The sequence below is a fragment of the Leucopleurus acutus genome (genome assembly GCF_964270905.1).
Source record: "Leucopleurus acutus genome assembly, chromosome: 20".
Taxonomy (NCBI): Eukaryota; Metazoa; Chordata; class Mammalia; order Artiodactyla; family Delphinidae; genus Leucopleurus; species Leucopleurus acutus.
In genome coordinates this window covers 33,410,539-33,437,098 of record NC_139162.1, presented here as the reverse complement: position 1 = coordinate 33,437,098, position 26,560 = coordinate 33,410,539, and the positions used below count along the sequence as shown (strand labels likewise).

The following is a 26,560-nucleotide window of genomic DNA, read 5'->3' as shown; positions in this document are numbered from 1 at the left end:
ATGTTCTAGGCGGTCATTACCAATTGATAGGAGATGGTAATTGAGATAAGCCCTGTTTATCCCCTCTGGCTTGGAAGAATATCTGTTGGATGAATTTGGGCCCTGACACTGATTCAGGGAACCTGTGACAGGAGGGCTGACCACCGCTGGTAGGGAAGAAAGCCCTCCTGAAGCCTAGGGCTCAGCAGCACCAAAGGACACGAGGATGTTCTATGCCAGGGGTGGCAAATTCAAATGCCTTCAGGAGCCAGCAGATAATGTAAATGAGAGAAGTGTTCCAGCAGGATAAAATAGGGAATGGTGAGGAGTGTGGCAAACTGGAGAAAGGGAGTGGGCTTGCCCTGTCTAAAAGGATTCAAAATCTTTCTCCCTCATCCCACTTCTTCCTCCTCACTGTATGGGTCAAGCAAAAACAGTCCTCAGGCTGAATTTTTCTTCCCGACAGCCAGACTGTGGCTTCGGTGTCCTATTGACTTTTTTTGGAGAACCTAGATCTAGAAGGGAACAGTGTTGCCTAAGGCCACACTTAGAGTTAGGTCTGTTGAGTCTCATTTTATTGCTTTCTCCTGCATTGTGATCATGAAGATGGCTAAGGATGGACTAAAGAGGGACAAGAATGGATTGAGGTTTTCAAAAGATGTCCATTTCATTCTGGGCTCTTATGGCAAAGGAGATGGGTGGCCTGTTTACCAGTAATGTTAATAATCACTCCTGTGACTTATTTTATGGACTCACTGGTTTAAATTCTCCAGATTTTCAGAAATGTCACTTTCCACTGAGGAAATTTTTCCCTCTCATGGTTAAACACACACACACACACACACACACACACACCCCACATCTTCCTTCCTCAGTATTAATCACCTTCTCCTATAATTGGTAGTTAAAATGTCAAAGGAGAAGGAATTAATTAACAGGAGTATCCGGTGCAGCAAGGCATGCTGCAAGGCTCTGGGACTGATTATAAAAAGCACTTCCTTAAATATTGTGAGCACTTTTGGGAATCAGAAATCTCCCTTCTAATTGAAAGATCCTTAACTACACCCCAAGTCCTGGCTGGTGGCCAGGGGTGCAGATCTGTGGGAGGCCTTGTGTGGAAATCCCTTCTCCATCACCCTAGGGAGACGTCCCTCCAAACTCGGATAGGTGGCAACGGAGGTTCAGAAACAGCAGGGGTCCCACACAGAATCTGAGGAAGAGGAAAAGACAACATTACTGAGCTCTTAATGTGTGTCAGGACTTTACATACGATTTTTCACAACAATCCTGTAACACAGGCGATCCGATTATCTCCATTTTACAGATGGGGAAATTGAGGCTCAGAGCAGTTGAGTTCCCCGTGTCACGCGGCTACTAATTGAAAGCGCAAAGGATTCAAACTTAGGTCTTATTCTAAAGCTTTGCTTTTTCGTGGAATCCTAAAATCCTATTCCTAGCTTGCGTCTGGGCTCCTCCCACCCCAGCTCCGAACTCTGTCTGCAGGAGTTTTGACAGCTAAGCCAAAAGCCAAGACCCGGGTGGAGTCGGGAGAAGCACAGCGCCCCGCCCCGGCTCTGTTGTTAGCCAATGGGGCCGTGGCACCCGCAATATTTCGTCCAATCAGCCAGAGCTCCCCGCCCCCCATATCTCCAGTTCTCCTCCCCTCCCCTTCGCTTTCCCTTTGGCTCGACCGAGCTTGACGGAGCGGAAAGTCCCTTCAGTCCGCTCCGGGCCGGCAGCCATTGGAGGAAGGTCTGTCACAGGAAGGCCCAATCAGAGCGTGCTTAGGAACGCAGCTCGGGCTGCGATTGGTTAGAGTCGGGATTGCCCCCGCCTACCCCTCTCCCTCCCTCTGTCCCTGGGCGGTTCGGAGGCGGGGCAGGTGGGGGCGGGCCCAGGTAGCAGGTTCGGCTGCACTGGGGCTAGCGCGTTGGAGGTAAATACTAGGGCGGCGGGTGTGGGGCGACGGGGCCGACCCGGTAGGCGGGCTAGCGAGACTGGGGAAGGGGCGACGCCCCGCCGCCCGAGGTGAGTGAATGAGCTGGCGGCCGAGCGGGCGAGCGACTGGCGGCCCGGTCCCTCGGGCGCCCCTCCCCGGCCTCTGGGCGCCTCAAGCTACCGCGGCGGCCGTCGGGCCTCGGCGCCGGCCCGTTACTTGCCCCGGCCCTTAGCCGGCCGGGCCCGCGGGGTGCTGAGCCCGCTGATGTCAGCCCGGACTTACCCACTCCCCGGGGCTTCCCCACCGACACCCCAGCCCCTCCGGCCTTCCTGAGAGGGCTCCCAAGTAGTGGGAGCGTGGTCACCACCGCCAGGACCCCGGGAGAAGAGAGGACTTGGGGGTGGGAGCAGCGCAGGAAACCGTCTGCTCCTTGGGCCCCCCATTTACAGATGGGGAAACTGAGGCACGGGCCGCTGGCTGGCTCCCGACAGCCCGGGTTGGCATCGAGAGCCCCGGGCTGTAATACTGTCACCTCGGTGCCTTGGGTTTTGGAGTGTTTGTGGGTCCTGTCCGGGAAGAGCAGTCGGGGTTCTGGCCTCGTTAATGGCGTGTTGTGTTTTTCTTTCAGTTTCTCCCTTTCCAGGGTGAGGATGGTTTTACACAACAAGCCGGAGTTCTTTAGTTGAAAGGTGCGCTCTGTTGAAGCAAGGTATTCATTTTTTTTTTTCTCTTTTTTCTTTCTTGTCATATTAACGATCTCTGGGGAAATCGTGAAGTCTTGACTGAAGATGGTGTTCCTGAGTTTGGTTTTCAGCCGGCTCAACTGCCCAGTTATTCATTTACTTGGCATCTTTTCTATTCCACCCTGTGGCATTTGCATGTTTTAGGATGGTTGTCACCTTCCAGCCACCAAGCTTTTCAGTCCCCGTCATGCCTGCCCCCTTCCTCTCCTCAGGTTCCCTGGAAAGTTGTATGCTTAGCTTAGCTTAGCTAAGGAGCATTCCCTGCTTGGCTTTTGATTTCGGGCTAATAGGGATCTTAATAAGATTGTTCCTTTTGCAGTCATTGGCTCCAGGAGAAAAATCCAGGCCTTGAGAGAGGGTGTTCATTCAAGCGTTGGTTTTCTGCGCACCCCCTCACGCCCCAAGTAGATTGAATGGTCTAAGAATTTAGCTTGCTAATTCCCTACTGAGTAGTGGGTGGATTTGAACTAGCACAATATTAGGTGAAAATGATTTGCCGGAAATTCTTGTTGAAGTTCTTGTACTGTGAATGTTGATAACACCTAGAACATTCTCTAATGTTCTGCTACAAAATTTTACAGTACTCTTTTGAAGAAGCCTTCCTTTGGAGGGTAACTTTAGTGAAGAGCTGATAAGACCAGGGCACTTGTTATATAAAACAATAGACATGCAGCAGGAATGATTTGTTGTGATCTGGCATGCCTAAACTGTGATTTTGTTCAAGGAAGTCTTTAACACAGAAGAAAAGAGTAAATTATCCTATTCATCAAACTTTAGTATTTTGTTCCTGATTTTCACACTGTGATCTTAAATTTGTCAAGGTATTTTCATTGGTTGCGCAGAATTTATAGGCATCAGACATGGTGTGAGAATCTAGGAACCCAGTTTCAAATGAACCTCAAAACAACTTTTCGTAATTGTGAAATATTCCTTATTTGTTTCCTCTTATGTGTGTAACAATGAAGTGATATAAAGACTGACCATTCCTTCATTGAGCCAGAGAATTAGAATTAGCATTTATTTAGGGAATTAGGTAAAAACCTAATTACTCTCAACTCCTGAGTCTTTTCTCTTTTTCTTCTTTTAACCTAAAAGAAGCTTTTAATCACTTAAACGATTAGGATGAGGAAATGGAAGTTTGGCTTTCACTGTTATCACCTGAGTTAACCAAGTCATTCATTCATTTCTTATGTACTGATTGTCTAACATACTGTCAGGCTCTTGTTTGGGCAGTGGAAATATAAAGATGAAGGACTTAGAGAGTTCACAGTTTGGAAGTGCAGTGGCCAGGTGTAACTCCAGTGAGACAGGAGTGTTTTAGGTTCTTCGGAGGACGTGAATATGCGGATGTGGGAGCCAGACTTTCTTCCAAACCTCATAAAACCCACTTGTTTAGGTACTGAATAAGTGTGTGCTTGGGTCACAAATTAATCTATGAGGAAAACGGACTCTTTTCTGGTCTGGTCTCTTTTCTGGAATCTCTGCTGTTTGGGAATATACGACCTTGTTCTTTTAATGGGAAATATTCTTTCTTAAAACGGTAATTATTCTAGCCATCTAGAAGCATTTGGAAAAAGTCCTGTGTATCTTCTTTTTTTTGGGTATGCACACTGGCCTCCCTACCTGTTTGTCATTTATAATTATGGGCAATTTTTTAGTGTTGCAATGTTTATTCTGGTATACATAGACCCCTGTGGTTTTTAGAACAAGTCATGATATCTCAGGAGATGCAAAATGTTACTGAATTGCATCTGTTTTTGTTTTCTTCGGTGAAGTTCTTTGAACAATAACCTGATAACTTGAGAATCAAAATGACATTGTTTCTTCTAGATAAGTTAACCATTGTCACTTTCATGTAGCTAATGCTGTTCATCTGTACTATATATTATCTTTTAGAACTAATTTGGATTAGTTTAATATTTTCATATGAAACGTATTTCTCACTCATCTTCTTTTCATTGCATTTGATAGGAAACTGATATTTGTGCCTTCCCACCCTCACTTGGTTTAATGACTTTATTGTAATACAATTAAATTCTCCTTTACTCAGAATCCAGACCATCAACAAGCTTAGATAACCAGATATATTTTCAAATCTATCTGACCCTGAATCTCATCTGAAGTGTTGTCAAAAGAAAGTCCTGTTCAGTATGGTTTTAGCGTTAAAAATATTATTGTATTCCAACTCTTTGATAATCTTCATTCGGTACTTATAGTATTTATCAGGATATTCATAATTACTCAGTTTTTCGGCCTGAAATAAGTATGATGGTATTTTAGATGAATCGTTTGTGATACATTTACACTCAAAGTGAAGTACAGTATATTGTTAGAGGCACTTTTTAAACAATTAGACCTGGAAGGTAATAAAAGAACACAAATGATGGCAGCCATCAACCTTAAATCTTCTGTATTTTTCAGTGTCTAACACTGTGCTGAGTCCGTAAAAATACTAAACTAACAAACGTTGATTGATAAAGAACTCACTGACAATGTGATTTAAATCTTTCCCATGTGGTCTTGAGTCAGTTTTTACTGCTTGGGGTTCTTTAAGACTTAATTTTAGTGTTGTGCATATCCCAGTGAAAGAAGAATGTGGGCATCATATTCATTTCTACAGGGAAGAAAGTCTGTAGTAGCATATTCTGCTGTAATGCCAGTAAGTTGAGATATTAATGTTCATTAAATTTGTCTTATATACCTCTAATAGAGCCATAAAGTTCCCTGTTCAACTTTCTCTATCAGTTGCAATGAGGAGAATCAATTTTTAATATGATAATTCCAAACCTATTCTTTCTTCATGTATTCTTTTTCAAAGAGGAAAAACCACATCCTTTTTACTTTTTGGATAATGCTTTTAAAATATTTTATAACTTTTGCTGTTCTAGTTGTCTAACATGACCCATCCTGTTAATGAGTTAAGCTCACTCTGACTTGTGCTAATGCAAGTCAGAAAAAAGTTACTATTACTTGTGTAGTTAACTTTAAAATACAGTTCTTATTAACTATTATTAAATTGCCCTCAACCTTTTTATAAACCAAAGGTAGTTATATTTTACTGTGGACTGTCTCTTAAATGATTTGCAAAAAACCAATCGTAATCAAATTCATTTAAAATAGGGTGTCCTAATGCCTTCCATACAGTGATTTAGTTTTGTCTTGGTAATATTCCATTAGCACTGGTGGTTTTTATTTTAAATCATGACATGGATTGTTAAGCTAGAGCATCAGCAGAGCAGAAGTTGTTGGCATATACTAATTATTAAGATTCAAGGAATTTCTTAATTTTAATATTTGAAGATATAATTTGTAGGAACTTAAAAGATTTCTTTTCAAAATAGAATTGCCATACTTTAAAAACAATTTTTGGCCAAAAATATTTAAATATATTCTAAAGAGAACAAAACAACTTCACTTTTTTAGGAGTTGCTTTTTGACCGTCTCATCCTTCCGGGAGCAACCGAAATAATGTGTATGCAATAAAGCCTATGCACTTTACTCCTAAAAGACCCGTTCAGAATTTATGCATTCCTCTTTTTGTTATTGTTTTGTTTGTTTTTTTTTAAAACACACAACTGTATTTCATCACCTGGCTTCCCAGAACTCATTAGAAGCAATAAGTTGGAAAGCAGCAAGGCTGTAAAATAAGTCAAATGCATGTTGCAGGAAACCACAGAAAATGGCTGATGGCAGGGGAAAACCATAGACTGTAAATCTACAGAAGGCAGACGAAGAACTCAGAAAGCATGATGTAAAGCCTCATTACAAAGTAACGAACACGCTTGCATAGTGAGGGTCACACATAATAATTTATATTCATGTTGATAATTCAGTGATCAAGATAAAAATGAGACTGTTTCCTTGTTGAAAAGTGCTGACATTTAAAAAGAATTTTAGTCAGCAATAACGAATACTTCATGTGAGGACTTTTAAGGAATAGAGCCAAATTACGGTTTGGGTCGCCTTCCTAAAGGGTTTTGTTTATATGGGGTTTCCACAGGTGTCTTATATAAGTAGCAAACATAAATTGATCCTATTCCTGCTGAAGAGACAGTGCCCTCAAGTGGAATTAAGACAAACACATTATTAAAAAAAGAAAAGAAAAAAAAAGAGAGAGAACCACTTTATGCTGCTTGCCCTCACTAAATATTGTGCATATATTTGTTGTGCATATATTTCGATAATGTTGGCTTGAGGAGGTGCCAAGCCCTTTACCCTGTCTTGGGTGATCTTCATGTCTCATTCTGGCTTGTAGAGGGACAGACTTTTAAAACTTTACCATTATAGAGAACCTCACTATCTACCAGTGCGTTCTAAAAGAAATGTTATTCCGTGTGTAGATTTGCCAGATTACACATTTAATCATTAAGTTAAATGGTTAAACTTAAAATTTGGCTCTTAAGTTTTAGGAGTATTTATTTTTTAATTCCAAGAATAAAATAGATAAATGTGATAGTGCTATCATCTGCTGCTATTACCCAGAATAATGGAAATGGATATGGCTACCTCAGAGAAGGATGGAATAAATACCGTATTCAGAAACCAAATAGCCACATGTGTGTGACAGAGAATACCTAAGAACTATTGTTTTCAGTAAGATAATTAATTAACATAATGAATTAAAGTCTTTACTTGAATTGCTGAAATTGTGTAGTTTTAAACCCATGATTCAAGTAGGGTTGCGAAGTCTATTTTAATTGCAAAAGATTAGTATTCTTGTAAAAATTTTTAATGAAAAATTGAAACTGAAAAAGAAATAATCTTTCATGTATTCCTTTCTAGTATACATAGTTAAACTTGTGGTATAAAAACATTTTATATTTGATGCTGTACTACAGTTATATTTCTTCCTTATGTAGTCCAAGTTTTGATGGCTACAGAATTGATTTTTAAGATATATTTAATATTAAGCAGATTTATAATATCTGATATTTATGATTGAGAGAAATTAAATGACAGCTATGATTTATACTATTAACATTTGCCTAAGGACAAAATGTACAAGATTAAGGAAATGAAACTGAGTTAGATAAAATGTTCCATTATCAAACTGTGGTACACAGATAAATGAATTGTGGTTGAAGTTTCAGAATGTGATTTTATGGTATTTTTATTGATAAAAATGTTCAATATAATAATTGTGATGGGTAACTTTTTACCTAAACTACCTGTACAGATATATATATATAAATAGCCTTTTTGATTTGTGTGTGTTGCCCAAATATAGCAGCTTATCCATTTAAGTTAGGCAGGATCTATTAAAACTTCTACTTGTGAAAGTTTGAAAATGTCAGAATATGTATATAAGGTTATCTTTTACTAGAATTTGAATTCATAAATTTCAATGCCTTGGAAACAAACATTATTGTATTGTCTTTGGAGATAATTTACAATTGAATCTCCTTGATTAAATATGCGAGATTACAGTAGAAACAAGTAATATAGTATATCTTTTAACCTTTTAAGATATTTTTGGAAGTATGTCATTAGTGTGTGTTTTTACTAGTCCAATGAAGAATTTTAAAAGTCTTTGACCGTAATTTTAGCTCACGGTAGAGTGAAATGTAAAGTTTCTTTTTGCTTGTCCTCCAGGCGTTTTGATTTGCTGTCTTTTTACAGCATGGACACCAGATTGCTAAAAACATGCTTTGGGACTGCCAGTGAGTTTATCTTTTGCGGTTTTACTACACACTTAGTAGTTCCTTTTTTTTTGAGTTAATGTTTTGGAGTTAATATCACAATGAGTTCGGGCTTATGGAGCCAAGAAAAAGTTACTTCACCTTACTGGGAAGAGCGGATTTTTTATTTGCTTCTTCAAGAATGCAGTGTTACAGACAAACAAACACAAAAACTCCTTAAAGTACCAAAGGGGAGTATAGGACAGTATATCCAAGACCGTTCTGTGGGGCATTCAAGGATTCCTTCTACAAAAGGCAAGAAAAATCAGATTGGATTAAAAATTTTAGAGCAACCACATGCAGTTCTGTTTGTTGATGAAAAGGATGTTGTAGAAATAAATGAAAAATTCACAGAGTTACTTTTGGCAATTACCAATTGTGAAGAGAGGTTCAGCCTGTTTAAAAACAGAAACAGACTAAGTAAAGGCCTCCAAATAGATGTGGGCTGCCCTGTGAAAGTCCAGCTGAGATCTGGGGAAGAAAAATTTCCTGGAGTTGTACGCTTCAGAGGACCCTTATTAGCAGAGAGGACAGTATCGGGAATATTCTTTGGAGTAGAATTACTGGTAAGTTTGATAAGCCATTTTAGTGGGCTGTGTGTATTTGTGTCTGTGTCTGTGTGTGCACACGTGTTTTTTCCCCTTTTAAATACAAAATAAGTTTTCCCAGAAATCTTCTGTAATTTTTAATATTCATAATCCTTAGGATTTACTTTCTAATGGTAAATTGAGATGATGCAAAGATGCTGCATTGAAAACTTTTAAAAACTACCTACTATAGTAGGAAATGCAAGTAGATGATGTAATTATTGAAGGCTTTCATATCTTAGAAATTTTAACATTGAATGTTAAAAATGAATTCTATCAATTGTAAACGAATTCATTACTTAAAATTGTTAATTATCCTGTGATATTATCATCTGTAGGTTTCCCACTTTTTCTTAAAGTGTACTATTAAGTAGTGAATTTTGGTTATATAAGTTACAGCAGTTTCAACTTGCTTATTGTTGTCCCTGATAATGTACGTGAAAATCATCTTGGAATTTGTTTCTACTGAAAAGAGAACCAAGAACTCTGTGATAATGTTTCCAAAATTAATATTAATTCTCAAGAACTTAAATGTCAGTTATATTTTGACATTCTTGCAAGTAGAATTTCATGCCTTGTTTGCTTTTTGTTTTTGTTTGTGCGGTACGCGGGCCTCTCACTGCCGTGGCCTCTCCCGCCGCGGAGCACAGGCTCCGGACGCGCAGGCTCAGCGGCCATGGCTCACAGGCCCAGCCGCTCCACGGCACGTGGGATCTTCCCACACCGGGGCATGAACCCGTGTCCCCTGCATCGGCAGGTGGACTCTCAACCACTGCGCCACCAGGGAAGCCCTTGTTTGCTTTTTGATTTAATTTTTTAAAGCAGCAATTGTAAAACAATTGGAGATTTGAATCCTAACTATGCCATTTGCTAGCTGGGTTACTAGGTTATTTAAGCAAGCCACTTCTCTAAATCTGCTTCCTCATCTGTAAAATAGTAATATTATACACAACTTGCAGTGTTTTTGTGATATATTGATTCAGGATTTAGCACAGTGGCTGGCACACAGTAAGCGCTCAATAAATGGAGCTAGCATTACTGTCATATTAAAGTAAAGTTTTCTTTTTATGACAAAATTTTTGTTAAAATCACAATGTAGAATCTAGCCCAAGCTCTCTCACAGTAATGATCTGAAATTATCAAGTAATTTTATTTCAGCATCAGATACAGTTTCTTCCTTATTTTTTAAACACCCTAAATTCAATATCAACTTCTAATAATTATATTTCTTATATGTGTCATTTAGAATTTGTTCAGTGATTTCTCTGAAGTCCCCAGAGTGGATCTTTTTCCTTAGGGATCATCTTTCTCTATCAGTCAATCATTTTTTTTCTCTCATTTAAAAACTAGGAAGAAGGTCGTGGCCAAGGTTTCACTGATGGGATATATCAAGGGAAACAGCTTTTTCAGTGTGATGAAGATTGTGGAGTATTTGTTGCATTGGACAAGCTAGAACTCATAGAAGATGATGACACTGGATTGGATAGTGATTATGCAGGTCCAGTGGACACAATGCAAGTTGAACTTCCCCCTCTGGAAATAAACTCCAGAGTTTCTTTGAAGCTTGGAGAAACTATAGAATCTGGAACAGTTATATTCTGTGATGTTTTGCCAGGGAAAGAAAGCTTAGGATATTTTGTAGGTGTGGACATGGTAAGAAACTTTTGAATTATGTTATCTTTATGAATATATCTATTAGCTTTACGACCAATTTAGGTACAAATTTAACACTTAGAATATCTAAAATGGACTAATTTGTAGTAATTTAAAGAACACTTTATAATTTGTCTTTGGTAGAGGAACATTGATAGGGGACAGGAGTCTAGCTGTAGATTTACACTTACTCGTTTTTCCAGTTTGAATACACTGGAATAATGTTTTCAGTCTTTAAATTTGCTCTATAATAGCTGACCAATAAACAGAAAAAAACCCCACTGAAATATATTGCATGATGTCTTATTTTTCTTTATTTTGAAAAGGTTTTTTTTTTTCCTGTAATCTGTTTCTCTTTTTGTAATATTTTGCTGAATTTAATTGGCTGATCTGATTTTAATGAGTAGTGTGTAAAAGTCATTCCTGGAAAATATCAATACCTGAATAGAGGAAAGGCACATTGCTTTAGAGGAAAAGACAATTAGAGTGTCTTCTTAGGATGTAATTCACTCAAAAGAGGTTTTTTTTTTTTACTGTGATAAAATATATGTGACATAAAATTTACCAATTTAACCACCTTAAAGTGACACTGAGTACATTCATATTTTTGTGCACCCATCACCCCTATTCATCTCCAGCCCAAACTGAAACTCTGTACCTATTAAACAATAACTCCCTATTACTCACTCCTTTCAGCCAGTATTCTACTGGTAACCAGAATTCTTTCTGTCTCTGTGAATTTGCTTATTCTAGGTGCTTCATTAAGTGGAATCATACAATATTTGTCCTTTTGTTTGTGTCACTTATTTTTAATGTTACCTTACAATCATATTTGTTAATTATGGTTACATCCCAATATGGCGAATTGGACGATACCTGTGAGATTAAGAGAAGGAGAAGAAAAAGTCTTGAGAACATTTTTCTCATAGATTGAAAATACGGACAGGAATTTGTTAGGTATAATGAAGGAAATTCGTACGGAATTATTAAATACTAGAAAGAGTTGGGAGAGGATGTGAGTAATAGACTTGTACTCACGGTGTTTTTCGTGATTATTTTTATCAATTCAGGTACACGTTTTAGTAGGATATGAATGTTCTAGCGTAAGTTTCTCTTACGCTGTGCTTGGAAATTCTGGGAAATTCTATTTGATATCCATTAGTTAGACAAACGTTACTATGTTGTTTAGACAAACACCTACTGAACATTTACCATGTGAGAAGTTAGAGCCAGTGTAAAACATGTGGGTCCCTCGGGATAGCTAGAAATAAAGCACATCTTTAAACCATTATTCTTTAAATATTCAGAACTTGTTTAGAGAAGAGGTTGTGGGCTGAGTGGAGGGAAGGTTGGAGAAAGAGGGCCACTGGTCATTGGGGTTAGTTTCCTCTTGCTTTAGGTCATTTGGGCCTTAAACTTGGCAAAAGCCATTTAGGCCTGTCGCTCCTTACATGGCAGTCTAGGGAGCATCTTGTTTACTTGGGGCAGGCTGCCTAGTGATTGCACCGCCAGCTTCTCCCCCTGCCTCTGTCTGTCTTCCAGTTGGCTTGTGCAAGCATTCATTCCAAACCCCTCTAGTGCACTCCTTGAAAGGAAAGTTCTGGCAAATGCAATAGTGTTCATCTCCTATTTCTGATGACATTTCGCATGCTGTCCATATTGGTGCTCAGGGCAGTTGTCTGACTGGGCCATCTCTTAATCTAGCTCCATGAACAGCACTTGTACAGTGCTGTTCATGGAGTACATTTTTATAATTAATATAAAAATCTCCATTTTGGAGGGAATTCTTGCATACCCATAAAATGACAAAAGAACAGTTAAAAAAAATAGACTTTCTGTCTACAGAAAGGCACACGGGAATTCAAATCGAATATTTAAGTGCTCAGGGAATGTGAAGTGACTAGAGCAAGCTAGGGTTAATTAGGGGCAGATTTCTGGCTGAAACAGTGTATGATTAATACATCTACCTATGTAGATGGATTGTTGTTATATAGATAAGTATTGTCCAGTGAAATATGGCAAATGCTTTTGATCCCTTGCTCATCCATGGGTTTACTATGGCTTGATTGTTCTTGGATCTCATTTGTTGGAGGATCTTTTTATGGAAAATACAGACTTTCATATTTATGTTTTGTTGAGGAGGGTTTTAAAGTTTATTCTATTATTTAATTTCTAGGATAATCCTATTGGCAACTGGGATGGAAGATTTGATGGAGTACAGCTTTGTAGTTTTGCAAGTGTTGAAAGTACAATTCTCTTGCATATCAATGATATCATCCCAGGTATGTTTTCTTTGTGTTTTAAATATTATGAAGGCAGAGCTTCTAAGGCATATTTAGTTATGAGGATGTAAATATAAGCTTCAAGATGCATTTTTGGAACTTGACTTTTATATTATGGAATTGTTATTACATAGAATATCCTTCCTTACCCCCAAATAAAAACAATATTTAAAGATTTGCATTTCTAAAAGTATGTGAGTGTGGGGTAGCATTTATCCATTATTGTTCACTTTTTCATTACGTTTCCCTTCTAAGTGGGTGAAAAAAAAACCCTTTCTGATAATTGCAAGGGTCAGAAAATGTAATAAACTGCTACCTGTTTGAGTGAGAGCCTGGTTTAAACTAGAGGCCTTTAAGCAGAAGTTGGTCATTTAATATAATCTAATATACTATGGAGGGGATTCTTGCTGGATGCCCTACGATATCCCTTCCAGTTTTGAGAATGGCATAATTGATCAGGCTTCATGACTCTGTAGTCAGAAACAGATCACTCAACTTTTACATCTTAAAAATTCTTAAGCAACCTTTTATTTTACCCTAAACAAGTAGCACCTAATGGCTGCTGTCAACTAATTGATAAATTCCTATTGATAGCAGCATCAACATCACCTTCTCCCTGCTCCTAGTAGAATTCCAATTATCAGCTAGTCTGTTGGTAGTCATGGAACTAACAGAGGCAATCAGAGGTGGTGATTCTTATTGAGCATTGAAAGTCTGCATTCAGTAGCCACAAATTATGAATCTCTTAATTAGATTGGACATTAATTCTTAATTAGTTTCTACATTCTTGACAAACTTATAAGGTAGGTCTTAATTATCCCCATTTTGCTGATAAAGAACTGAGGATTAGATAGAGATAAGACTGACTAGGATCAAGTAACATCCTAGTTGATTCTGTTAGAGCCCAAATTCAAATCCAGACTTGTCTGATTATAAAGCTCTGACCTTTTCAGTACCTCCTCACCCCAAATCCTGTGTGTGTACTTAGGATATGAAGCCCTGCATAGAAGAACATGATTCTCAGCCTCACATGTATACTTGGGAATATTGTTTCCATGGAGATGTATTTTGTCTTTAATTCTTTAAAAGCTGAATTTTACTACAGCAAGGATCACAACTGAACAAAATGTTTTTTTTGCTTCCAGTGTTATTTCATTATTGTTGATTTTGACACATAACACTTTTGAGTTCCCCAAAACTCAAAAGGTCATTTCAGGTCCTCAGTTTCTTTTTTTGTAAAAATGAAGGGGCTAATACTAGGTGATCCTTGAGATTCCTTCTAACCTGCCCTCTTTGTCCTTCCTGTTTCCCTGTTGGCTTGGCAAGTAATAAATGCTTGTTTTGCTGAGTTAGGAAATGCTTTCTACGTTAGCTTTTAGCCTTACAGCAAGAGTACATTAATTTAGTTGGAGGTATGGGATTCAAATGATAGCTTTATGTTGATTTTGCTTTGTAAACTCTGACATACTTGGTTTTCCTTGACTTCTTTAAAATCAGTTTTTAATTTCTTACACATTGGATTCTTAGCTGTTTCTTTGCTTCTCTTTGGAAACAAATGGTTTACATTCAGTGGAAAGTATACACGTGCTTTGTATTTTACCTAGTAATATTTAATTTACCTTTTCATGACTGCTTATGGAAAAACACAATTTGTGATCTTATAAATCAAAATACTTTTCAATGTTACAATAAATGCTTATTGTTTAAAAAGCAGTTTTGTAAAAGGTTGTTCCTTCATCAAATATTATTAAAGCCTTACTTAGGCTTCTTTTAGGTGTTGAGGATATAGTAGGAAGCAAAACAGGTAAAAGGTCTTCCCACATGGAGGTTTTATGCTAGTGAGTGAAGACAGACAATAAATAAGACATATGGTCAATTAGATGGTGATTGCATGGAGAACGACAAGGCAAGATGGAAGGGGAGTGCTGGGTTGTGAGGGTGGGATTTTTCTACTTTATATAGGGTAGTCCTAGTGAGCCTCTCTAATGTGACATTTGAGCTCTTGACATGAAGGAGATTTGAGGGCTTGGCCAGCTTGAGGAATAGCAAGGGGTTCATTGTGGCTTGAATGAGGGAGAGTGATAGGAGAGGTAGTGGAGCTGGACCAGGCAGGGCCAAGTGGGCTGGTGTATGGATTCTTGGCTTTACTCTGAGGGAGATGGGGAGCTCAGGTGGGTTTTGAGTGAAGGACAACTTAACCCTAACTTACATTTTAAAATGATCGCTTTGGCTGCGTGTTAGAAGGCAAAAACGGCAATCAGGAGGAGGACTGTTGCAATTATCCATATGAGAGATAGAGGATGGTGGCTTGGATTGAGGTGGTATATTGAGGTGGTATATAATATATTGTTTAGCCTGTTTTTAAACTTAGTATAAACAGAGTCACAGTGATTGTATTCTTTAATGCTTGCATCATTTACTTAAAGTGTATTTTGAGAGTCTTTCCTGTAGATGATGGTATTAGTAGTCTGTTCACCCTCACTGCTTCATAGTATATTTCATTGTGTGAATACTTCATGATTTAATAACCCATTCTAATGTGAATGGATGTTTGGGTTTTGCGTATTTCCGTATCCTCTTCACCACTTCACCACCATTTTTGCCAATCTGATGCCTTTGGGAAATGGTATCTCAAGGTGGTTTTAATTTGTAGTTTCCTGATTACAAGTAGGGTTGAATAACTTTTCATATGTTTATGGAACATTTGTGTCTTCTGTTAAATACCTGTTTGTGTCTTTGCTCAGTTTTCTGTTGATTTGTTTGTCTATTTATTGATTTATGAGTTCTCTATTTTAAACTTTTAATAAAATATTTTTTCAACATTTTATTATGAAATTTCAAACATATGGAAAAGTTGAAAGAATTTTATACTGAACATCCCTATTCCTATGACCTAGAGTCTACACTTAATATTTTTGTACTTGCTTTATCATCTATTTATCCATCCCTCTATCCATGCACTGATCCACCATTTTTTTAATGCATTTCAAAATGCATTAAAATGTCTACATTCAAAATGCAGACATCAGTACACTTCCTCCTAAATACTTCAGCACGCATATAATTAGCTAGAGATAAGTATTTAGGGTTTTTTTTCCTTTTGAGATAAAAGACATACATGTAATGAAATATACATTGTATCATTTGAGTTTTGACCAATGCAAATACCCTTGAGTTTAGTAACTATCAAGTTACTAAAATAATTTTTAATAAGAAATGCATTCACATAGCTGAAGTCAAAATAATGAAACAGTATAGGAGGGTATCTTGTTTCCATTCTTATCCCCTCTGCTCCAGTTGCACCCTCACTCCTCTCCTTGCCTCCCATTAGTAACTATTTTTTTTAGTTTCTTGTATATCTTTCCAGAGTTTCTTTACACACTATAAATACATAGTCTTTCTTCCCTTTTAAACAATGCTGCATAGCCTTGTACATATATATTTTCCACATGTGCTTAACTTATCTATAGGATAAATTCCCAGAAGTGGGATTGTTTGGTGAAAAGCTGTATACATTTGTATTGTTCTAGATACTGCTAAACTGCTTTCAGTAGTGGATATAACAATTTATATTCCTACCAGCAGAGTGTGAGGGTGATTTATTTTTATTTTTTTATTTTGTTTTTTATTTTTTTATTGAAGTATAGTTGATTTACAGTGTTGTGTTTCTGGTGTACAGCAAGGTGATTCAGTTTTACATATATATATATATATATATATATATATATATATATATATATACGTGTGTGTGTGTTTGTGTGTGTGTACACACACTCAAATTCTTTTCCATTATGGTTTAATACAAGATACTGAATATAGTTCCCTGTGCTATACAGTAGGACCTTGTTGTTTATCTATTTTATATAGTAGTTTGTTTCTGCTAATCCCAAACTCCTAATTTACCCCTTCCCCACCCCCTTTCCCCTTTGGTGACCATAAGTTTGTTTTCTGTGTCTTGTGAGTCTGTTTCTGTTTTGCAAATAAATTCATTTGTATAATATTTTAGATTCTACAAATAAGTGATATCATATGATATTTGTCTTTGTCTGAGACCTAGAGATTATCATACTAAGTGACTTACTTCACTTAGTATGATAATCTCTAGGTCCATCTGTGTTGCTGCAAATGGCATTATTTCATTCTTTTTTATGGCTGAGTAATATTCCATTGTATACATATACTGCATCTTCTTTATCCTTTCATCTGTCGATGCACATTTAGGTTGCTTCCATGTCTTGGCTATTGTAAATAGTGCTGCTGTGAATATTGGAGTGCATGTATCTTTTTGAATTAGAGTTTTCTTCAGATATATGCTTAGGAGTGGGATTGCTGGATCATATGGTAGCGCTATTTTTAGTTTTTTTAAAAAAATATTTATTTGGTTGCACCAGGTCTTAGTTGTGGGAGGCAGCATGTGGGCTCCTTAGTTGTGGCATGCGAACTCTTAGTTGCGGCATGCATGTGGAATCTAGTTCCCTGACCAGGGATCGAACCTGGGCCCCCTGCATTGGGAGCGTGGAGACTTATCCACTGCAGTGCCAGGGAAGTCCCTCTATTTTTAGTTTTTTAAGGAACCTCCACACTGTTTTCCATAGTGGCTGTGACAGTTTACATTCTCACCAACAGCATAGGAGGGTTTCATAAGGGGGATTTTTTTATAGCCTTGTCATAGATTTTTTTTCCAATCTGATAGGTGAAGGATATATTTCAGTATAGTTTTAATTTGCATGTCTGTGATGAATGTGGTTGAGCATCCTTTTGTATGATTAAGAGAAATTTGTATTTCTCTTTCTGTGGACTGTTTATACATATTTATTGTCTATTTTAAAAAGTTGGAGTATCGTTTTTTTTCTTACCAATTTCTTCTTTATGTGTTAGGGTTGTAAACTTTTTTGTGATATGAGATGCAAATGTTCCTGTTTCATTTGTCCCTAACCCTCATTTGTCATTAGTGTTTTTAATTGTTTGCTTATCTGATTGTCCTCATTTTTAAACATTGTGATAAAATATATGTAATAAGATTTACCATTTTAACCATTTTTAAGTGTACAGTCAGTGGCATTAAGTATATTTACAATGATGTGCAACCATCACTGCCGTTTCCAGACCTTTTTCATAATCTCAAACAGAAACTCTATACCTATTTAGAAATAGCTCCCCATTTCTCTCTTCCCTCAGCCCCTGGTAACTTCTGTTCTCTACTTTCTGTCTTTATAAGTTTGCCTATTCTAGATACCTCATGTAAGTGGAATCCATACAATATTTGTCCTTTGTATATAGCTTATTTCACTTAGTTTAATGTCTTTTGACTTTGCTTTAGGTGATTTTTGTCATGCAGGATTTAAAATTTTTACATAGCTGAATTTATCAAATTTGTTAGAGGCTTCTGGATTTTGTCATTCCAAGGTTATAAAGGAATTTCTCCATGTTTTCTTCTAGTACTCTTGTGGTTTTATTTTTTACATTTATTTCTTTGATCCATTTTTATTTTATATGGTGTATGATGTGAAATATGGATCTAATTTAGGTTCCAGCCCCCTGCCCAGATAGTTACCCACTTGTCCCAACACCATTTATTAAAAAGTCCATCTTTTTCTTCCTCCTTTGAGATGCCACTTTCATCATACTGAACTCCCACATATACTTCAGTTATTTCTGGACTTTCTATTCTGTCTCTTCATGCTTCAGCACCACATTGTTTTTAATGATTCTTTATAATATGTTTTAATAAGAGCCCTAGTCCTGTCTCATTGCTCTTCTGAGTTTTCCTGTTATTCTATATTGTCTTCTACAAGTTTAATAGTTTTGCTTTTCACATTTAAGTGTATAATACACCTAGATTTTATTTTGTGTAGGATATGAGGTACATATACCCAATTTTCTCTACCATGCTTGCTGGGTATAAATCAAGTTTTAACATAAGTATATATGGATCTCTTTCTGTGCTCTACTCTTTTTCTACATTAAGACCTCTAGGCCTTTATCATCATAGCTTTAGCAGAAGTCTTATAGCTGTAAGAGTACATTTCCCTTCTTGTTCTTTCTCTTTTTTTTAATAACTAAAAAGGTTTATTAAAATTAATAACCAAGTGTTTTAATTGACATCAGAAGAGCAAAACAATAAACCCTGAGCTTGTTCTTTCTCTTAATGAGTGTCTTGGCTGTGATTGGCCTTTGACTCTTCACTGTAAATTTAACAGTCAGCTTCTCAGATACTATGAGAGTTCCGTTGGGATTTTGATTGGAATTGCAGTTAAGCTGTGGAATAATTTGAGGAAAATTGACATTTCTATTATATTGAAACTTCTAATACATGAACAATGTATAGCCTTTCATTTGTTTAATCTCTTTTTAGTAAAATTTTATAATTTTCTCCATTTCTTGCATGTATTCTGATACATTATAAAGTAAAACATATTTTCTAATAGTTTTTTGGTGATAAGTAGAAATATAGTCTACTTATAAAAACAGTTGTATTGAGATCTAATTCACATACCATATAATTCACTAGTTTAAGCCATACAATTCAGTGTCTTGTAGTGTATTTACAGATATGTATAGTTATCACAACAGTCAATTGGAGAACATTTTCATCAACTCAAAAAGGAACCCTGTACCTTTTAGCTATAACTCCATTATCCCTTCATCCTCCTCAGTCCTAGGCAACCATCAGTCTGCTTTCTGTCTCTGTATGTTTGCCTATTGTAGACATTTCATATAAATAGAATAATATAATCTGTGCCCTTTTGTGACTGACTTCTTTCACTTAGCATAATGTTTTCAAGGTTCATCCATGTTATAGCGTATATCAGTACTTCATTCTTTTTTATGCCTGAATAATACTCCATTGTAATAATATATCACATTTTGTTTATCCATTCATCTGTTGATGACACTTGGGTTCCCTCCATCTTTTGGATATAATGTATAATGCTGCTACAAACGTTCGTGTACAGGTTTTTGTGTGGATGTATGCTTTCATTTCTCCTGGGTATATATCTAGGAATGGAATTGCTGGGTCATATGGTAGCTCATGTTTAATCATTTATGGAACTGCCAGACTGTTTTCCAAAGTGGCTGCACCATTTCGCATTTTACAGCAATGTATGAGAATTCTGATTTCTTCATTTTTTTGTTGTTATTTGACTTTCTGATTCTAGCCATCCTAGTGGGTGTGAAGTAGTATCTCAGTTGACTTCTGTATGCTGAGTTTTGTTATAAACAACCTTATTAAAATCTTTTATTCACAGTTTATCTGTAGATTACTTTTTTAGTAGCAAGTCATTATCATCTGCAAATACTGTTTTACCTCTTCCTTCTAATCCTTATATCTTTCATTTTTAAAATATGGTTTTGTTATCCTAGTGTCCTTGTAAATATAATATTGGATAGACGTGGTGATAGGAGGCATCTTGGCCTTGCTCCTGATCTCAAAGTGAATGCTTTCAGCATTGCACTATGAAGTATGATGTTCATCATAGGATTTTATTGTTGTTGCTGTCATTTATCAGGTTATAGAAGTTACCCACTATTCTCCATTTTCAAAGAGTTTTATCATGAGTGGATATCGAATTTTTTTTTTTTTGGCTGTGTTGGGTCGGGTCTTTGTTGCTGCACGCGGGCTTTCTCTAGTTGCAGCGAGCGGGGGCTACTATTCGTTGCGGTGCATGGGCTTCTCATTGCGGTGGCTTCTCTTGTTGCGGAGCACAGTTTCTAGATGCATGGGCTCAGGAGTTGTGGCTCACGGGCTCTAGAGCGCAGGGTCAGTAGCTCTGGTTCATGGGTTTAGCTTGTCCGCGGCATGTGGGATCTTCCCAGACCAGGGCTTGAACCCATATCCCCTGCATTGGCAGGCGGATTCTTAACCACTGCGCCACCAGGGAAGTCCCTAAATTTTATCAAACTTTTTTCTTTATATATTGAGGTAGTCCTGTGTTTCTTTTCTTTTAATCTGCTAATTTTCTAATATTAAATTAGCCTTACATTCCTGATATAAGTCCACTTTTATCATGAGTCATGCATTGCTTGGTCCAGTTTGCTAATTTTTGCATGTTTCAAAATTAAAGAACAAATTTGCATTGCATGTTTAAAAATTTTTTTACATAGTGCCCTGGAATGGGCTTGCCTCAGGAAGGGCCTGTTCCTTGGAAAGTGTTGGGGTAAAATTAAAAAAAAAAAAAAAATTTAAAAATGCATGTGTTTAAATTTAAAAAACATTTTTGTTTGGTAAAGTACATATGGCATAAACTTACCATCTTAACCATTTTTACATGTACAGTTCAGTGGTATTAAACACATTCATAATTCTGTATAACAATCATCACCATCTGCCTCCTTAATGCTTTTCATCTTGTAAAACTCTGTACCCATTAGGCAGTAAACGCGCATCTCTCCCCTACCCTCAGCCTCTGGCAACTGCTGTTCTATTTCCTGTCTCTATGATTTGGATTACTCTAAGTACTTCATTTAAGTGGAATCGTACACTGTTTCTTTTTTAATGATTAGCCATTCCACCCCGCCACTCCATGGTAACCACCACTCTACTCTCTGTTTTTCTGAGTTTGTCCTTTTCAGATTCCACATATAAATGAGATCGTACAGTATTTGCCTTTTTCTTCAAAAAATTAAAAATAGAATTACCCTACAATCCAACAAGCCCACTTCTGGATGTATATCCAAAGGAAATGAAAACAGGATCTCAAAAAGATGTCTGCACTCCCATGTGCATTACAACATTATTTACAGTAGCCAAGGTATGGAAACAACCAAAATGTCCATCAATGGATAAATGGATAAAGAAGATGTGGTGGAATATTATTTGGCCATGAGAAAGAAGGAAATCCTGCCATTTATGACAATGTGGTTGGACTGTGAGGGCATTATGCTAAGTGAAATAAGGCAGACAGAGAAAAACAATCTTGCCAGAGGATTCTCACTTTCATTTATTCAAAAAGCCATCTTTTGGATTTCTTAATCCTTTCTAGATATATTGATTTTCTGTTTCAGTAATTTTAAAAATTATTTTTTCTTTGACTTTTTGTGGATTCTATTTTTTTCTAAACTGTTTAGTTTGAATGCTTATTAGCTTGTTAATTTTTAGTCTTTTTTTCTAGTGTAAAGCATCTAAGGCTATAGATTCTCTCTATGTACCCAACTACCTACATTCCATAAAATTTGATATATAGTTATCTTGTTACCATTAAATTTGAAGTGTTTTGTAATTTCCTTCATGAGTTTTTTAATGTAATTCATCAACTATTTTAAAATGTACTTTAAAAATTTTCAGGTGTCTGTTTTTATCGTTATTAATTTTCAATTTGATTGATATGGTGAGAGAATATGATACTAATCCTTTGACATTTGTTGAGGCTGGCTTTATGGCCTAGTACGTGATCAATTTTCAGAATTGTTCTGTGTGTACTTGAAGAGAATGTGTTTTCTTCAATTTTAGTTGCATGTAGTTCATGCATATTTTATATGTCCCTTAGGTCAAGCTAATTTATTATGCTATTCAAATTTTATGTATCATTACTGAGTTTTTAATTGTGAGGTCTAACAGTTACTGAGCAAGGTATATTAAAACATCCTCATATGATGATGGATTTGTTAATTTCTTCTTAATCTATAAGTGTTTCCTTTAATTTTGAAATTGTTATTTGCTACATACAAGTTTAGAATTTTTATATACCTAGAATTTAGAATTGTTGTGATTTAGAATTGTTGTGATTTCTCATTATGTGGTGACTGCCTCCATCTCCAGTAATTTTTTCTTTTTTTTTTTTTTTGCCTTAAATTCTGTTTTGTATGATATAGATAGGTTTTCTTTTGGTTAGTATTTTCCAGGTGTGTCTCTTTTTCATCATTTATGTTTTAGTTATGTCTCTTATAATCACATATAGTTGGTTTCTTAATATAGTTTGACAATTTTTATATTTTAACTGAAGATTTTAATCTATTAATAGTTATCATTGCCGACAGTTGGATTTATTTCTACCATCTTGTGTGTTTTCTATTTGTGCTACTTTATCTGCCCTATCCCCAGTGTGTTTTTTTGGATTGAGATGTTTCCCCCCGCCCCACCTTCTTTACTCCATTTTCCCACTCTATCCCACTTGTTTTCTTTTAGACAGCATGTCATTTTTTAAAAAAATCCATTCTGATGATCTCTGTCTTTTGTTGTTGTGTTTAATCTATTAACACTTAAAATAATTTTTGTTTTTTATGTTTTCTATTTGTCCCTCTGTTTTTCATTCTTCTTATAGTCATTTTCTACCTTTTTGGTAGATTATTTGATAAATTTTAATTTTCAATTAAAAATGTTAATTAATCTATTGGTTTTAAAGCTATATTTCATTGTAATATTGCTTTTAGTGGTTTCTCCAGGGATTATAGTATATATCCTTAATGTTTTAGTTTAGTTCGGGTTAATATTGTGCCAATTATATACATCAGTATAAGGTGTAGAAACCTTGTAACCATGTAAATTTAGTTACCTCTTCCTCATTATTTATGCTATTAATTGTCATGTACATTACATCTGTGTACTTTAAAAATGTACAAGAAAATGTTATATTTTTTGTTGAAATAATCATTTATATTTTAAAGAATTAAAAGATCTGTGCATCTATTTATCATTTTCCTTCATCCTGAAGAACTTCTTGTGGTGTTTGTTGAAGTGAAGTCTTCTAGAAATGAATTTCTCTTAATTTTCTTTGTCTGAGAATGTCTTTATCTTGCCTTCATATTTGAAGGATATTTTGGGTATATATAGAACTCTGCTATAAAGTTGGTTTTGTGTGATTTTCTGGCCTTCACAGTTTCTGATGAAAAGTCATCAGTAGCCTGAATCATTGTGACCCTGTATGTAATGTAATATGTTGTTTTTCTCTGTGTGCTTTGAAGACTTTATATTTGGCTTACAGCATTTAACTATGATGTGCCCAGAATGATTTTCTTCATCTTTATCCTGGTTGGTATTTGCTAAACTTCTTGGATTTGTAAATTTATATTTTTAACAAAGTAGGAAACGTCTAGCCAATTTTCCTTCAAATGTTTTTTCTGTTCCTTTCAGTGTTCTCTCTTTCTGTACCTTCAATTTGATATATGTCAAAATTTTTGGTATTGTCCCTTATCCTTAAGGTTCTGTTAATTTTTTTTCAAATTTTAGTCCCTCTGTTCTTTAGATAATTCTATTGTTCTACCTTCAATTTTATTCACTTCCCCCTCTTTTATCCACATTGTGCTTTTAACACATCCAATACATTATGTTTTGAGATATTGTATTTTTAAGTTTTTAAAAGTATTTTAAGACTTTCCGTCCAGTTCCTTTTTTTGTTTCTCTAGTTTTTATTTCTCTGATGAGATATTCCTATCTTCTCCTTCACTGTAAGCATATTTTTCTTTACTTCATTAAGCACAGTTATAATAGCCTCTTTACAATTCTTATCTGCCAATTACAACATCAGAATCATCCATGCATTGGTATCCATTGCAGTTTTTTCTTTTTAGACTGTCAGTTTACTGTTTTGTTTTTTTTTTTTGGTATGTTAAGCAATTTTTTAAGTTTTTTGTTTTACTTTTACTTTTTTTTTTTTTTTTACGGTACACGTGCCTCTCACTGTTGTGGCGTCTCCCGTTGTGGAGCACAGGCTCCAGATGCGCAGGCTCAGCGGCCATGGCTCATGGGCCTAACCGCTCTGCGGCATGTGGCATCTTCCCGGACCGGGGCACGAACCCGTGTCCCCTGCATTGGCAGGCAGACTCTCAACCACTGCACCACCAGGGAAGCCCTTACTTTTACTTTTAGCATTAGTACAAAACCTTCATAAGAAGGTCATTTTAGTTGTAAGCCAGTAGTAGTTCTCCACCTGTGGTGATTTTGCCCACAGAAGACATTTTGCAATGTCTGGAGACATTTTTGATCAACGCATCTGGTGTAGGAGTACTGCTTGAATCTAGGGGATAGAGACAGAGATGCTGCTAGACATCCTACAATGCAGCAAGCAGCCCTCCACAAAAAAAGATCTGGTCCGAAATGTTAGCCTTGCCGAGGTTGAGAAGCCCTGTCCTAATAAGCAAATTCTGTGAGTTATGCTAATTTTATAATAACTTGCTGGATAGCTAAGGGGAATCCCTTGTAAAATCAATTTTCTTTCATTATTTATTCTTACAGGAATAATCAACTCTATGCTAATATTGTCTCACCAGAACCACATGGATAAATGTAATTTAACTTGTCTTACCAAATCAAATATCTCTGTGGGTATTTCTTTTTCTTTCTTTCTTACCTTTTTTTTTTGTTTTAAATGTCCAAAGGGTACTTTTGAAAGCTCAAAACCTTATTAGTATAACCATCCTTTTTACGTACCTTAATTGAATTTCTTTGAATTTTCCATTTTACAACTAAATATAATTCATTATATCAAGTAAGTTGGGAGGCTGGGGAAATCATTAGTTCAGTATTATAATTTAAGAAAGAAAAAGATACCTGAAATATGAGGTTGGCTTATGTATAATTAATTGTGTTTTTCTCAGTTTGCCGTAGAATAAAGATTTGAAATGCCCCCACCCCCTTTTTTTCCAACTCCAGAGCTGTATTTCTTTCTGTATACTTTTTCCATATCTTGATTTGGTTTGAAATGTAAATGATCTTGGGTTCTACAGTAGCACTTAAGAAGAAAAGAAAAGAAAAAGCTACCATTTCTATTTTTCATGTGATGGAATTATATATAACCTCACAAAGAATTCATCTTTAGTAGTATTTATCTTCAAAAACATTTACAATTACATTTTATTTAAATAGTGATGTAAGATTAAAATAATCAAAATTAGTTACATGAATCTCTTAGGAATCACTTGTCAGGCAAACTTTGATCTTATAGATCAGTGGCAATCATTGTCATTGTTACTGGCTCTCAGAGCAGTGTGACAGGCAAGGCAAAGGATGCTTTTTTTGTTTTCTTTTAAACCTTGATTTTCATAAACCATGAATAGAAGAATAATTAGGAATGATACCAGCTTTTATTACATAATACACCAATTATACTTTTTTGCCAACAAAATAAAGCCTGCAAATAGACTTTAAAAAGCAAAGTTGTCTAAACGAAAATTAATTTCATTTATTTAAATAGGTCTTCATCTATATTTCATGTCATCATTAACACCCATTTCTTGAGAGAGAAGAAAATAGTCATAATCTCATTTAGTTTCTTAGTTTTTTTTCTTGCCCTATTACCTTCACTCGTAGGACAAAATTATTTACAGCATTAAAAAATTTTTTTTGGAAGTGGTTGAACAGTTGATGAGATTAGGAAAGAATTCATCCTATTCAGTTGCTTGTTACAGTAGGCTTCTGAAGAATACCATTGACTAAAAATGCAGGAGTCTTCAGCCTGTTAAGAGTTTTTCATCTCTTCATTACTGTTTTTTTTTTTTATTTTTTAATTTATTTGTTTTTGGCTGCGTTGGGTCTTCGTTGCTGTGCACGGCCTTTCTCTAGTTGTGGCGAGCCGGGGCTACTGTTCATTGTGGTGCCTGGACTTCTCATTGCAGTGGCTTCTCTTGTGGTGGAGTATGGATTCCAGGCATGCGGGCTTCAGTAGTTGCAGCACACGGGCCCTAGAGAGTGCGGGCTTCAGTAGTTGTGACGTGTGGGCTCAGTAGTTGCGGTGCGCAGGCTCTAGGGTGCTCCGGCTTTCAG

The 26,560-nt window shown here is 36.3% G+C and overlaps 1 protein-coding gene across 3 annotated transcripts in view; it reads left to right on the top strand.

Moving 5' to 3' along the window:
* Nucleotides 1-1,878: 1,878 nt before the first annotated feature.
* Nucleotides 1,879-26,560, top strand: part of CYLD (CYLD lysine 63 deubiquitinase) — a 61,859-nt gene continuing 37,177 nt past the window's right edge. Inside the window, exons 1-5 of one of the 3 annotated variants that reach the window (XM_082862491.1) lie at nucleotides 1,879-1,915; nucleotides 2,547-2,627; nucleotides 8,254-8,905; nucleotides 10,277-10,579; nucleotides 12,756-12,861. In XM_082862491.1, coding sequence (XP_082718617.1) covers nucleotides 8,402-8,905; nucleotides 10,277-10,579; nucleotides 12,756-12,861 — 913 coding nt within the window. In that variant the 5' untranslated portion in view covers nucleotides 1,879-1,915; nucleotides 2,547-2,627; nucleotides 8,254-8,401. The other 2 variants (XM_082862490.1, XM_082862492.1) reach the window with 2 other exon arrangements.